This window comes from Protomyctophum parallelum (assembly GCF_964188405.1).
Source record: "Protomyctophum parallelum genome assembly, chromosome: 23".
Lineage (NCBI taxonomy): Eukaryota > Metazoa > Chordata > Actinopteri > Myctophiformes > Myctophidae > Protomyctophum > Protomyctophum parallelum.
Genome location: NC_139715.1, coordinates 18,916,762 through 18,930,470, shown reverse-complemented (window position 1 = coordinate 18,930,470; position 13,709 = coordinate 18,916,762). Strand labels below are relative to the sequence as shown.

Genomic DNA, 13,709 nt, shown 5'->3' with positions numbered 1-13,709 from the left:
AAAGTTAAAAAAGGGGGAAAACAAGTGCAGTATGGGGGGAAAAAGGGGTGTGGGGCCTGGGCCCCCCCCTTATTACTGGGGGGAACTCAGACTTTAATTATGGGGGTCAGTTTCGAATTGCAGCCGTACGCATACGTAGGTGGCTAGCCCTTTGAGAGCGGTTTTGAAGGAGTCAAGGAAGGGATGCACATGTCTTAATGGCTGTCGGTAGGGTGTTACACATTTTAGTTGTTTGTAAATATTGGTAGTTAAAATAGTTTCTAAAGTGTAGTTTTGTTTACTAATATGGGCTAGTCCTGAACGTCAATGGAGTCACAGGAGGACGTCATCATAACGTCATCATGACGTAATTTGGCTTTCTAATTCTGGCTTATTTCTCTCACCCAGTCTGGCAACACTGATGCTCAGTATCGCCTCCCGGTGGCCGTGAGTCATCAATATAAAGCCTCGTCGCCAGCTGTATCTTCCACCTTCAGCCATCTTTGAAACATCAGAAACATGTTGGGAGCTGTGGGACGCTGTTGTACTGGGGCCCTGCAGGCGCTCAGGCCTGGCCTCCCTGCCCTCAAAGCCCTCAAAGGATCCCCAGCCGTCCTCTCACGTAAGTTAAAGGATGCATGGATCATTACATTTTTTCCCCGACGAGGGGTTGCCTCTGTCGGTAGGACGGAGCCTATGCTAACTTGCATTAGCAACACGCCGGGCTAACGTGCAGTGTTTAACTTTGGCCTTTGCAGGCCGCAGAATGAAATGAATCCAGGCTTATGTTAATGAATGCCCTTGTGATTTAAATGTTGACATGTGGTACTCATTGTCTCTTATCTACACGCGTAATTTCAAATGACATGACTTGGCGTGTGTTGTTGTGTGCAAAACGGTAATGACCTCTGTGTAATGACATGAGGACGGTGACAGCAGGCTAAGCTAAAAAGCTAACGTCAGTGTCCGCTTTCTACTGCCAAGTTTAGGGGGACAGAATGTTGCATCGATCAACTATTGGTGCATTTTCCCATGTGCTGCTATTATCGCTGGATCATGTATCTTTAACCCAGCGGGCATAATGCTAATTGCTAACCTTGAATCACGCACGCCCCCATCTTGTCATTGATGTGCAGCTTGGTGGCTAGCATTAGCCAGTTAAATCCCATTCATTGTCGCATTGAATTGTTTAACTAATACATGACTTAATCAAGAGGCTGTTGTAACCTCAACATAGGATATTTACGTTCCAGAGCCTCTGCAGATTCATAACATTGCAGAATAAACAGTTGACATTGAGTTTATATTTTGTTGGCCCCCTCCCCTTGGGAAATTATTCTGCATTTAACCCATTCTAACTTTTAGGAGCAGTGGGCAGTCGTTGGGTACCCACAGTGGGTACTTACTCAAGGACGGGGTTCCCCAGACTGTCCGGTAATGGCCAGGCCCTCAGTCAAGGGCACAGAGTGCATGACCACAACATGCATCTGTCTTACATGTCGGCAGCCAGACACAGTTGTCTGGCTTACAGTCGAACCTCTATACCTGACTGTGCTTTTAAAGAGAATCTCAAATCACTGCAAGGTCAAGATTGTAGGTGGAAACTGGGTCGTTAACCACAAAATGCATAGCACCACAATGGTGGTCCTTTTAGCTTTTATGTTTGACTGTACCATGGTCTGTTAACATTTTTGACTAAAGTATTCAATACATGTTCAACTGTCTGGATGTTGGTTTACAGGCAGAGAATATGGCACACCGGCTGCTGCTGCTGTCATCGCCCACGGGCGCATTGTGGCTGTCATCGGTGCTGTCGTGGACGTCCAGTTCGATGAGGGCCTTCCTCCCATCCTCAACGCCCTGGAAGTAGGCGGCAGGGAATCCAGACTCGTCCTTGAAGTGGCTCAGCATCTCGGTGAGGCTCTCAGATTGTAACTGTATACTATGTGCTTTTTGCTGGCCAACTACAAAACCTTTTTGAGAACGTTCTAAAAATCCTTTCTTTGCCTTGGGTCTTCAGGAGAGAACACAGTGCGTACCATCGCTATGGATGGTACGGAGGGACTTGTCCGTGGACAGCCGGTTGTGGACACTGGCGCCCCCATCAGAATCCCTGTGGGACCTGAGACACTGGGCCGAATTATGAATGTCATTGGTGAGCCCATTGATGAGAGGGGTCCCATCAATACCAAGCAGTAAGTCTACTGGATTGTCTAATGCATCCAATACTAGTACACTGCTGTAATGAACAGGGGGAGAGGCACACTCTTTTAGCTGAAATAAATCTTCAATTCATAACTAACTGGATAATTCCTCCAACCTTTCATAGGACTGCCCCCATTCACGCTGAGGCTCCAGAATTTGTCGACATGAGTGTGGAGCAGGAGATTCTGGTAACTGGAATCAAGGTGGTGGATCTGCTGGCCCCCTACGCCAAGGGAGGAAAGATTGGTATGTGAGACAGACTACATGGGAGGTCTCTTGAAGCACTTTCATAGCGTTAATGTACATATTTGACTTAAAATGATTGTTTACCCAGCAGTCAAAACATAATTCTTTTATAAGATGGAAAGACTAGCAATATTTCTGAAGCTTTAATTGATTACCAATTACTCTTTTGAAGAAATATCTCTGTTGTAAATTTGTGTAAATGCTGCCCTGTGTAATGCTGAACTTATTTCTCATCACATTCACAACAGGTCTGTTCGGTGGTGCCGGTGTGGGTAAGACTGTATTGATCATGGAGCTGATCAACAACGTGGCCAAGGCCCATGGTGGTTACTCTGTGTTCGCCGGAGTGGGAGAGCGTACCCGTGAGGGAAACGACTTGTACCATGAAATGATTGAGTCTGGAGTCATCAACCTGAAGGACTCTTCCTCCAAGGTGAGGATTGGTACAAGTCTCCTCTCAAACGCATTTTAGTATGGAAATCTTAACCACTTATGCCCTAGTCATGTGGCAATTCTTAACATGACATGTTGTGATCGTGTAGAAAAGCTAGCCTGTTTTTGAAGATATCTGAAAGTGTTAACATTTTCACCAAATGGGGACACCTTGGTGAAATGGAAATACTTTTGTTGATGTCCAGTCTCTATAGTTTATGCAAAGATGGGGATGTTGGATGCACTTTTGATTAACTCCATCCTGTGTTTTCACCATCACTAGGTGGCGCTGGTGTACGGTCAGATGAACGAGCCCCCAGGTGCCCGTGCCAGAGTAGCTCTGACTGGACTGAGTGTGGCTGAGTACTTCCGTGATCAGGAGGGACAGGATGTGTTGCTGTTCATTGATAACATCTTCCGCTTCACGCAGGCCGGCTCTGAGGTGCGTGGAGCATTTTCTGAATCACAGGCCTATTTGAAATCTGTGCTCAGTGGGTGTCAATGAAGTATGCATTAAGAAAATGGAACTAAATGCTAAATGAACTAAACTAAATGTACTGATGTCTTGAACTCCTGTCCTTAGGTGTCTGCCTTGCTGGGTCGTATCCCCTCCGCTGTGGGTTACCAGCCCACTCTGGCCACTGACATGGGTACCATGCAGGAAAGGATTACCACCACCAAGAAGGGTTCCATCACATCTGTGCAGGTAAATGAAGGTTGAAATGAAAATTTTGATCAATGGCAGTCCAGTTTACTTATTAATCCCATGGAAGTCGGTAGAGCAGTTGAGGAAGCAATCTCACTTGGTTTCACTGTCGTAGCTTTAGACTAAATGTTCTCGTTGCTTCCTCACAGGCCATCTATGTGCCAGCTGACGATCTGACTGACCCTGCCCCCGCCACCACCTTCGCTCACTTGGACGCCACCACTGTGTTGTCCCGCGCCATCGCTGAGCTGGGTATCTACCCCGCCGTGGATCCCCTGGATTCCACCTCCCGTATCATGGACCCCAACATCGTCGGAGCCGAACACTACGATGTCGCCCGTAATGTGCAGAAGATCCTCCAGGTTGGTTATGGCAGTGGTTCTCATTTATTTTTTGGTCGAGGACCCCCAAATGTATTTGACAATGGTCTGAAAAGGTTTTGTGCCAGGGACCCCAAAAGAAGATTTATTAACCTTTTCGATATCTACCATTTTTCTAGGACTACAAGTCCCTGCAGGATATCATTGCCATCCTGGGTATGGATGAGTTGTCTGAGGAGGACAAGCTGACAGTGGCCCGTGCCCGCAAGATCCAGCGTTTCCTATCGCAGCCCTTCCAGGTGGCTGAGGTGTTCACTGGCCATGCAGGCAAGCTTGTACCCCTCAAGGAGACCATCAGTGGATTCAAGGCCATTCTCAATGGTGTGTATTTAGACTTTCTCCTCGTTTGTGAACGTGACACATTTTTCGACGCCTACTGTCGTTAGTTTTTTCTACCTGGTACCTTTGTGTCTTGTCTGTTACATTAACTTGCCACTGGTAAAATGAAGTATATTGGTTGTCAACTTAAATGTTTGAATCAAAAAATAATAATAGGGTTATTGCAAAAGCTACAGTATGCTTTGGAAGATTATCAGTAGCTATGCAGAGTATGGCGCTTTAGTCGATGGGATTAACATGCAGTAACACCTGCAACATTCTTTAAGCATTTTTTAATACCATATCGTGCTATTTAATTTCTTATGCCTCGTTCTTGCCCTCCATACAGGTGAGTACGATCCCCTCCCCGAGCAGGCCTTCTACATGGTGGGAACCATCGAAGAAGTTGTTCAGAAGGCTGAGAGGATGGCATTGGAGCTTGCATAAATGCACACACCAAATAGTTTCCCTGGGGGGGTGAGGAATTGTTGGAAAGGTTAAGTAACAGAAGGGTCCCGTTAGCACTTGGTAAACATGTCCAAATGCAGAACATTTTGTTAAAAGTTATATTTAATGTTTCCTAAATGGAAGAAGAATAAAGTCTGTCTTTACTACAATGACTCAACTGTATATTTCCTAGGCGCCATTGTAACGAAGAAATGTCTTGTTCATTGTTCATAATGGGCTTTCTCTGAAATGGCTGTTAATGTGCTCATCCACTTTTGCCCACAAGATGGCGCTTGCATATGTTCAGCTACCTGTACTGTGTTGCAGCTTGATTGTCACAATGAAGTGATGAAATAAAACTGCAATTAAAGACTCAATGTGTAATTTCTTGTAGTACAAAGAAGAATATTACAAGTGGCTAAAGATCATTTACTTCCAGTGATCCCTACAGGTATCACTATTTAAAGAATTTTCCATGTTCACCTTACCAGATGCCAACACAGTCAAAGGTCCTGCTTTGCATAATTAAAAGTACTCCTGTTTTGTAACCTTGGTCAAACTTTTGTCGATGTTGACCCTTTTTCTGACTCAAGTCTGCAATAGGACCTTTCCAGAACTTTTTGTTTTCCATTTTTGGCGGGCACTAAATGGCAGTGACTGCATTGGCCCTTAGGGGATATCATGTACAACAATGAGTGTCGAAAGATATCTACAGTATCGTATTTGTCACCAAGATTACAGCATGCACATCTCTTTACCCGTAGAGAAAAGACTTAAGGGACAAATGGAATTGTTGCCTATAGTGAAGTGTTTCAGAAATAAAGGTCTAGCATGCCTCGAAGGAGTCATGCTAGACCTTCTGTCACTCTTGCAAGGTAAGCAGAATGATTGGTGAGCCTGACTATGCAATACATAATCGGAATATGTTCAGGGGGAAATGCATTTATTGGATGGATGAATGTGCACTCCAAACCAAAGTAATCCAAAGGTATTTAGATTATATTGCATGTAACCCTGTATGGGTTATGTAGTAATTGCAAACATGAACATGTAATTTGTATTTCTGAATACATTTCAAAGTAATCTCTCCCAAACATATTAATTAATTAAATACCAAATAAACTTGTATCCTTGGCAGTTCAGCCAAGCAGACAAGCTGATATGATGATCATTGATGTACCAAAGAAGAAGCAAATGGAGCAGCTGTTGAGGTGAGGTCTGAGGACTCTAGATTACTCTGGGCTGTGGGAGCGTCCCTCCAGGCTGTGGGATGCAGATGCACGTAGCACTTTCGTCCGCGCAGGCGCAGTGCAAGTCCATTGACAGCGCTGCAGGCTGAGAGCAGAGCAGCACAACATAGCAAGTCGAGTTGCAGTCACGTCCCTGTTTGAGACACCAAACAATATTTTTATTCATAAATAATGTTCCGGAGAAAACTCACTGCCCTGGATTATCACAACCCGGTTGGACTTGACTGTTCAGGTACGTTCTGAGGCTTTCAACGAGGCAACAGCTAGCTAGCCTGCTAATGCTAACGAGGCTGTTCGGATCCATCCATAGATGTGTTCGATCTGTAGCCTAAGATTTAGACTCATTCTTGTTAATGTATTTTATCGCTTCTTACAGATTGAACATTTCAGAATCTACGAGAGTCTAAATCTTAGGCTAGTTCCATCTGTAGATTCTGTACAGCCAGAGAGCATGACTTTATGCTTATGTATTGACATACATTGCAGATTGCACACTCAAACTCTAATTATAATAACATTCCTGTTGTGTTGTTTTAACAAACGTTTAATCAAATGAATGTTTGAAACCTGTGGAAGTTATCTTTGGCTAAGAGTGAGCCTGTGACCTCTGTCACACTGACTCACACAGCTGTGTGTGTGTGTGAGTGTGTGAGTGTGAGTGTGTGTGTGTGTGTGTGTGTGTGTGTTAACATTTTACAAATCATTCTTAGGGTTTTATTTGAGTCTGTGTCTTGTCTATCTAATGAATACGTTTGTTCTGATGTCCAGATGAGACAGAGTTTAGGAACTGCATTGTGTGGCTGGAAGACCAAAAGATTCGTCACTATAAGATCGAGGACAGGGGCAATCTCAGGAACATTCCCGGTTCAGAATGGCCTACTGCTTACCAGAAGGTGAGACCCATGCACAACCATGTTAGGAAGGAGCAGGTGTTTACAGCAAAACTGGATGCTATCTTGGACAAATTAACACTCACTCACAACCCCTGCACATGGAGAATTGTAGGAGTCGAGGCATTACATTTAGTTTGTCTCGGTTCCACAGATAAATATCCGATCTGCAAGCTACGTTCACATTGTTTGCCTCTTTCTTATATTATTTGACAATTTGCCCAATGTTTGACCAGTCATTGACTTATTATAGTATAGTTTGTTGATTACTTATGATGCAGTAATGGTCTTTTTTTCTTTTAATTTCATTGATGTTTTAAGGCATTGGCAAGACCTTAGATTGTTATGATCAGTACTTTATTTGGATTTTTTACAAATAAACAGAAAAAACAAACGAGCAACACCAACAGAATATGGATATTATGTATGAACACAAAAACATAATATAAAAAAGGATAGACAAATACAAATCAAATTAAGTTTAAATTAGTTTACACGACCAAACACGCAGCATCATCATATGTATACTAATATAAGACCGTAAACAATCAAAAGGGCATTGCCTGACCATGGATCACATCAAGGACCTGCAACATGACTGAGGAACACGCTCCACTTCGAATCATATTTATCTAACTGATTAGTGATTATTCATCTTAAAAGATAACTTCTCCAAAGCAGCCACAATACCAAGCTGAGTGAACCATACATGTGCTGGAGGCAAATCCTCAACAAGTCCTTACATTGTGACTTTGCTCTTTGCTGTCATAAGGGGATTGGGGAACCCCCTTCCCCCCCCATCCCATGCCCCTATGGCATGCCCATAATAGGGGTGCTAGCAGGGTTCATGTGGTTAAAGTGGTGCTGAGTTAATTTGCAATTTTGCACCTAGCTTAGATGAATCATGAAAGTGAAGTGAGTTGAATGATAGTTCCAGGACTAGTATTTATTTTGAATACCTTTTTTCCTGGCTCTTTAGTACCTGCAGGACCTGAACTGTCCATTCAGCGCTCAAGAGAGACAAGAGTCCATTGATTGGCTGCTGGGACTGGCTGTGCGCTATGAGTATGGAGACAATGGTAACTAAGAGCTGTTCTGTTGTCTGACTCGCTGTAATCATACATATGCTACCTGCTAATGATTACCACAGATGATTGATTCTCAAACAAGGACCCCATAACTCTGAGGGTGTACAAATGGACCCATCTGAACACTCTCAGAATTGACAGACCTGTACAGCTGCACCTTGGATTCCACTTTTAGAACCACTGGATAAGGAATAAACTCTTCTCATATGTTGTTGTTTTTTTGTGGGAAATAGAATGGAAGTAACACTCACTGGACTGTGGAGACACTACACATTTGTGTTGCATGTCTGTGTACTTGAATGATGCACTATTAAGGATGACCACTAGAGGTCACTATTATAAAACAAAGATATCACACTGCTGCCAGCTATTATCAGTCTCTCCATTTATCTTCAGGAAGACAATTTCCTTAGTACCATATCATAAAAAATAACGTTTGGAGTGTGGCTATTCATAGTCCAGTTTTACGGTGAAAAGGTGACCACCAAAAGATGTGTTGGGTCACGGGTTACCACTGCGGTGTGACGTCATGTAGTTTTCGGTGGACACCTTCACCGAAAACTGGACTATGAATAGGCCTTTACTCATCATTATCTGTGTTTGTTTATTTGTGTATGTCTGTGTTACGGTCTAGTGGAGAAGTACAAGAACTGTCAGCCGCTGTCCACCACCTCCGACAACGGTGATAAACCCGTCGATCCCCTCGTCAACCTGGACAGTAAGCTGCTGCATTGATCTTTTCACATGGCTGCCATTTTGCTCTTCAACTGTTCTCTGCCTGCTAACAAATCTAGACCAGAGGTCCACAAAGGCCCCTTTTCCACCTGAGTTGAACCAGTTCGGTTCTTTTTATCCTTCAGTGTTTCCACTGAAAATGAAAAAGTTGGTACGGGACCAAGGATTCCAACCAAGAATCTAGAACGGAACCAGTTCTAGAACCAAAGTATTTTGGTGGAAAATGGGCCAAAACAAGTGTGTTCCTTGAAGGGTTCCAGAGGGAAAGCAACATGAGGAGGTGTGTGTGTGTGTGTGTGTGTGTGTGTGTGTGTGTGTGCTTTCAGGTAATAATCCAGATTTCAAGGCTGGAGTGATGGCTCTGGCAAACATCCTGAAGATACAAAGACATGATGACTACCTGGTCATGCTCAAAGTCAGTGTTCGCTGTTTGTACGGAGTGAACATTTATTTAACGTAGATTATTTTGTATTAGTTTTATTATTATTTTGCGAGTGTCGAACAGAGCTGCTTTGATTCTATAAACTCCTTCTAAATCCTGACCTAAGTTTTCTGAAAAACTTCAAAGATTTATTTAAAAATTACAAAACATTTATATTGCTCTACTATATATATTTTGTACACAAATGGGTTCCCGTCTTGAAAGGTATAGTTACAAATAGGGGGTCCCGCCCCTATGGATTGGCTTCCTCAGTGTTGTGGTTTGTGTCATGTTGTGATCTGTGTCTTACTCTTACAGGCCATCCGCATTCTGATCCAGGACAGACTGAGTCCAGAGGCCATCTCCAAGGCCAGCCAGACTAAAGAGGTACAGAGCTGGACATGACCTTCTCATTTGTGATTTAATAGGGTGTCTGACTAATGATGTGTCCGGCCCAAATTTCAAATTGTGCTTCTGTTACCTACTACAAATACTATTAACATTGAGTGACTGCAGTTTCTTCCAGCGGTGAAACGTCCCTTGGCTTTAAGTGTCTAATCTCTTGTCCTCCATCTCTCCTTGTGTCTCCCTTCCTCTATTCCTCCCCTCATTCTCTATGTCATCTCCTCTGCAGGGTCTTCCAGTTGCCTTGGACAAACACGTTTTGGGTTTTGACACTGGAGGTCAGTGCACGTGTGTGTGTGTGTGTGTGTGTGTGTGTGTGTGTGTGTGTGTGTGTGTGTGTGTGTGTGTGATTTTTAATTAATCAATGATTCATCGTTAACGTGAATCAGCTATCAATTAATTTATCATTTGCATCCCTAAACCCAGTACTTTAACTCAAAAACAAATTTGACTGTAGCAACTTTCACTTGACAAGGAATATTCTTGGAAAGGAAAGTTCTCTGTCCACCACTGCAATGTCTGCAAATAAGTATTTCTGGTAAACGCTATCCTTTCCCGCTCACCACACCCCTTCAGATGCCACGCTGAACGAGGCGGCTCAGATCCTGCGTCTGCTGCACATAGAGGAGTTGCGTGACCTTCAGACCAAGATCAACGAGGCCATAGTGGCCGTTCAGGCAATCATCGCAGACCCCAAGACAGACCACCGGCTGGGCAAGGTCGGCAGATGAGAGGAGGAGGAGGGGGATGAAGTTCAAAGAAGAAACATGTTTTGTTTTGATTTCAAGATAGTGATGGAAAAATGGCTCTCTTTTTTATTTCTTTTTTTGTTATGTTTCAAAGTACACAAGCTTGGGTGGAGTTTAAAATGGGGAATGGATGCTAAACTACAACTGACGCTTCTGAGTCCCGGGACAAGCCGAGCTCTGTACATAAGAGGGGAGAGGGAAAGTGCTATATAGGACTTTAAAATAAACTAAAACAAGTTGCTATACTGTCAATTGTCAAATGTCTGACGCAACAAAATGTCTTAGTAAAGTAAAGTCACAGCTCTTATTTTTTTCTACATCAAACTGAAAAATGTACTTTCCTGTAAATATTTCTTCAAAATCTAGAGCCAAGGGTCAGACCTTGATTTGGAAAATTAGATATGATCCTCATATTTTCTCTAACATCCAACAACAATATGGAGATGCACATCTTCATTCAATAAGAGATTTATAGATCAACAGTGACTCTTACATTAATATCTCAATACATCATGTGTTAGAAGCTTTTATTAAATAGATTTTTTAAGGGAGGCATTTTCAGAACTGAAGTTTAATTTTAACGTAAAGGTGTTTTCTTTTGTTCTGAATTGAGTTGGTGACAGTGGTCATGGAATGTATGTTGAAATATACATCAATCATCAAACACTACCCGTCTGCGTCTTTTTATGTGGTGTGCCTTTTATGTTACTTAACAAAGAAATAATATCCATTTAATTCCAGTAACACCACACCATGAGGAAATATGACTTTGTTCCCTATAGGCAAGTGAGGTAAATTGGACATTATTGACATTATTTGTTCATTAGAATTTTGTTTTAGTCCTATTATGAGATGAAATCCACAATGCCAATAATTGTTTTCTCTGAAAATCCTGTGATTGTGTGTCTTTAAAATAATACTTTTTGCTCGGCTGAGGTTGGCTTTGGCTGTGTGAAATGTCTCTTCTGTATTTTTGTTAAAAGTGGGAAATTTGGTATTTTTTTTTATATTGGCCTAGAATATTGTCTATACATTACATACGTTTCGTGAATCCACCTACTGACCAGGTGTCAGTATTGAATTATTTTACAGAGGGTTATATGTGACCCTACCATTAATGACCTATAGGCCTATAAGGCAATTTTTTCACAATTTCATTATGCTTTTAGTAAAGTCAACACAATAACCTTTAACACTAAACTTAAGGTGTTTAAGAAAAGTTTGTTTCCACCTATTCATGTCCACTAGCTGTCATTTTGTTTCTTGTCTTGTAAAAAAAATCAAGTCAGTTTGACAATTCTTTCTGTATTTAAAGGCCATTTATTTTAAATTCAATTTCCCAGGTCATCATTTTGTACCTGCAGTTGAACTGCATTAGTGTTTTTCTTTACTTTCGGACAAAACAAAAACCTGTTTCCGCCCGGTCTCGAACCGGGGACCTTTCGCGTGTTAGGCGAACGTGATAACCACTACACTACGGAAACTTGAGTGTTCCCTGTTTATATTTTATAAAATAAAAAATATATTGTCTCTGGGTTTTTAGGCATGTTACACCATCTATTTAGGCTACTGGTGATGTGGGTCAGAATATAATTTTTGATTGAAATTGATTGAAATATTTATTAACAGTTTGTAGAATTTACAGTACATTTTAAGCACAAACTCAATACAAAGACTGTCAACTGTGAGTGGACGACCCAATTAAGCATTACACTTGTTTACAACAGGGTCCACATTGTTCAATTCATCAAAACATTTAAAGACATACAGACATTTAGAGACATACAAATAGACATTTCTATGTAGCTAAAGTACAGAACAGGAATTCATCATATGGGAAGCAAAAAAGGGAAAAGATACAATATACAGTGAGGGAAAATGGGGGGGGGGGGGGGGGTGGGGGGGGATTCAGATTTTACAGAGGCCAGTTTCGAATTGCAGCCATCCGTAGGTGCCCTTTGAGAGCGGTTTTGAAGGAGTCAAGGGATTCACATGTCTTAATGACTGTTGGTAGGGCGTTCCACATTTTGGTGGCATAGGAGCGAAAAGAATTTAGTCCCTTGTTTGTGCCGAATCTGGGTTGTACATGGTTTGTTGCACTCCCTCTGGTGTTGTGGGTGTGGACTTCGTTTACATTAAGGAAGTATTTAGACAGGTACATGGGTATCTTGGTGGTGTATCGAATCTTGTGGACCAGACCCATTGCAAGATGCTGTACTCTGTCGTCGACCCTAAGCCATCCCAGCCTGTCAAAGTGGGCAGGGGTGAGGTGGGTTCGGGGGGTGAGGCCAAGTAGGAGCCTGACCAGTTTGTTTTGGGAGGTCTGGAGCCTTGTTTTAAGGGCCTTTGAGGTGCTGTGGTACCAAGAGGTGGATGCATAGTCAAAGAAACCTTGTACGAGGGCTCCTGTTAAGGTCTTCAAGGTGTTTTTGCTGACCAGTGAGGAGATCCTGTAAAGGAATCTTGTTCTTTGATTGACTTTTTTTATTACGTTGGTGGCCATTTTATCACCGGAAAGATTGGCCTCCAGGATGGAACCTAGGTAGGTAATTTCATCTTTTCGTGTGATAATATTGTCACCCACTCTAACCAAGAAGCCATCTGCCTTGCTGAGTTTACTATTTGATCCGAAGAGGATGGATTCAGTTTTTCCCAGGTGTAAGGATAGTTTGTTATCAGCGAGCCAGGTGCAGATTCTACCGAGTTCAGAGCTGAGGGTCTTTTCAACCTGCAGTTTGTTCCTGTCCGAGACCAGCAGTGCTGAGTCATCTGCGAACAGGAACAAGTTGCAGTCACAAGCTGAAGTCATGTCGTTAACATAAATTAGGAACAGTAAAGGCCCTAGTATGCTTCCTTGTGGGACGCCACAGCTCACTGGGAGGGGAGGGGACAGTGTTCCGTTCACCTCCACCATCTGTTCTCTCCCCTCCAGGTAGGATTGCATCCAGCTCACTGATGTGCTATCAAAACCAATAGCTTTAAGCTTGTTAACCAGTATGGAGTGGTTCACGGTGTCAAAAGCCTTTTGGAGGTCCAGCATGACCATGCCGCAGTATTTTCCAGCATCCACCTCGTGTTTGATGTGATCGCTCAAATAGAGGAGGCATGTGTCAGTGGAGTGGGATGTTCTGAAACCAGATTGGAACTCGTACAGCAATTTATTAGAGGCAAGATACTTTTCAACCTGTTCATAGACTATTTTTTCCATCACTTTCGAGATGGAGCTTAGAATAGAAATAGGGCGGTAGTTGCCGGGTTCTAATTTACTCCCTTTTTTGTACAAGGGGGTTACTTTGGCCAGTTTAAAATCTTGGGGGACCTGTCCCTGTTTGATGGAGAGGTTAACTATGTGGGTGATGACTGGAGCTATGGAAAAGGCTGAGTCTCTGAGAAATTTGGAGGGAATATTGTCATGGCCAGTGGCCTTGTGGGGTTGGAGGGCACTCAGTTTTTTAAGT

The 13,709-nt window shown here is 42.7% G+C and overlaps 2 protein-coding genes across 2 annotated transcripts; both read left to right on the top strand.

The window, feature by feature from the left end:
• Window positions 1–452: 452 nt before the first annotated feature.
• Window positions 453–5,090, top strand: atp5f1b (ATP synthase F1 subunit beta). Its single transcript, XM_083758876.1, has 10 exons — window positions 453–601; window positions 1,721–1,894; window positions 2,000–2,174; window positions 2,309–2,430; window positions 2,679–2,863; window positions 3,146–3,304; window positions 3,446–3,568; window positions 3,718–3,930; window positions 4,068–4,269; window positions 4,616–5,090. The coding sequence occupies exons 1-10, from the start codon at window positions 499–501 to the stop codon at window positions 4,711–4,713; spliced, it is 1,554 nt and encodes a 517-aa protein (XP_083615002.1). The 5' UTR covers window positions 453–498; the 3' UTR covers window positions 4,714–5,090.
• Window positions 5,091–6,028: 938 nt separating this feature from the next.
• rtraf (RNA transcription, translation and transport factor) lies at window positions 6,029–10,920 on the top strand. The gene is made up of 8 exons (XM_083758883.1): window positions 6,029–6,195; window positions 6,732–6,856; window positions 7,833–7,932; window positions 8,576–8,659; window positions 9,003–9,091; window positions 9,416–9,484; window positions 9,732–9,780; window positions 10,079–10,920. The coding sequence occupies exons 1-8, from the start codon at window positions 6,135–6,137 to the stop codon at window positions 10,231–10,233; spliced, it is 732 nt and encodes a 243-aa protein (XP_083615009.1). The 5' UTR covers window positions 6,029–6,134; the 3' UTR covers window positions 10,234–10,920.
• Window positions 10,921–13,709: the final 2,789 nt, after the last annotated feature.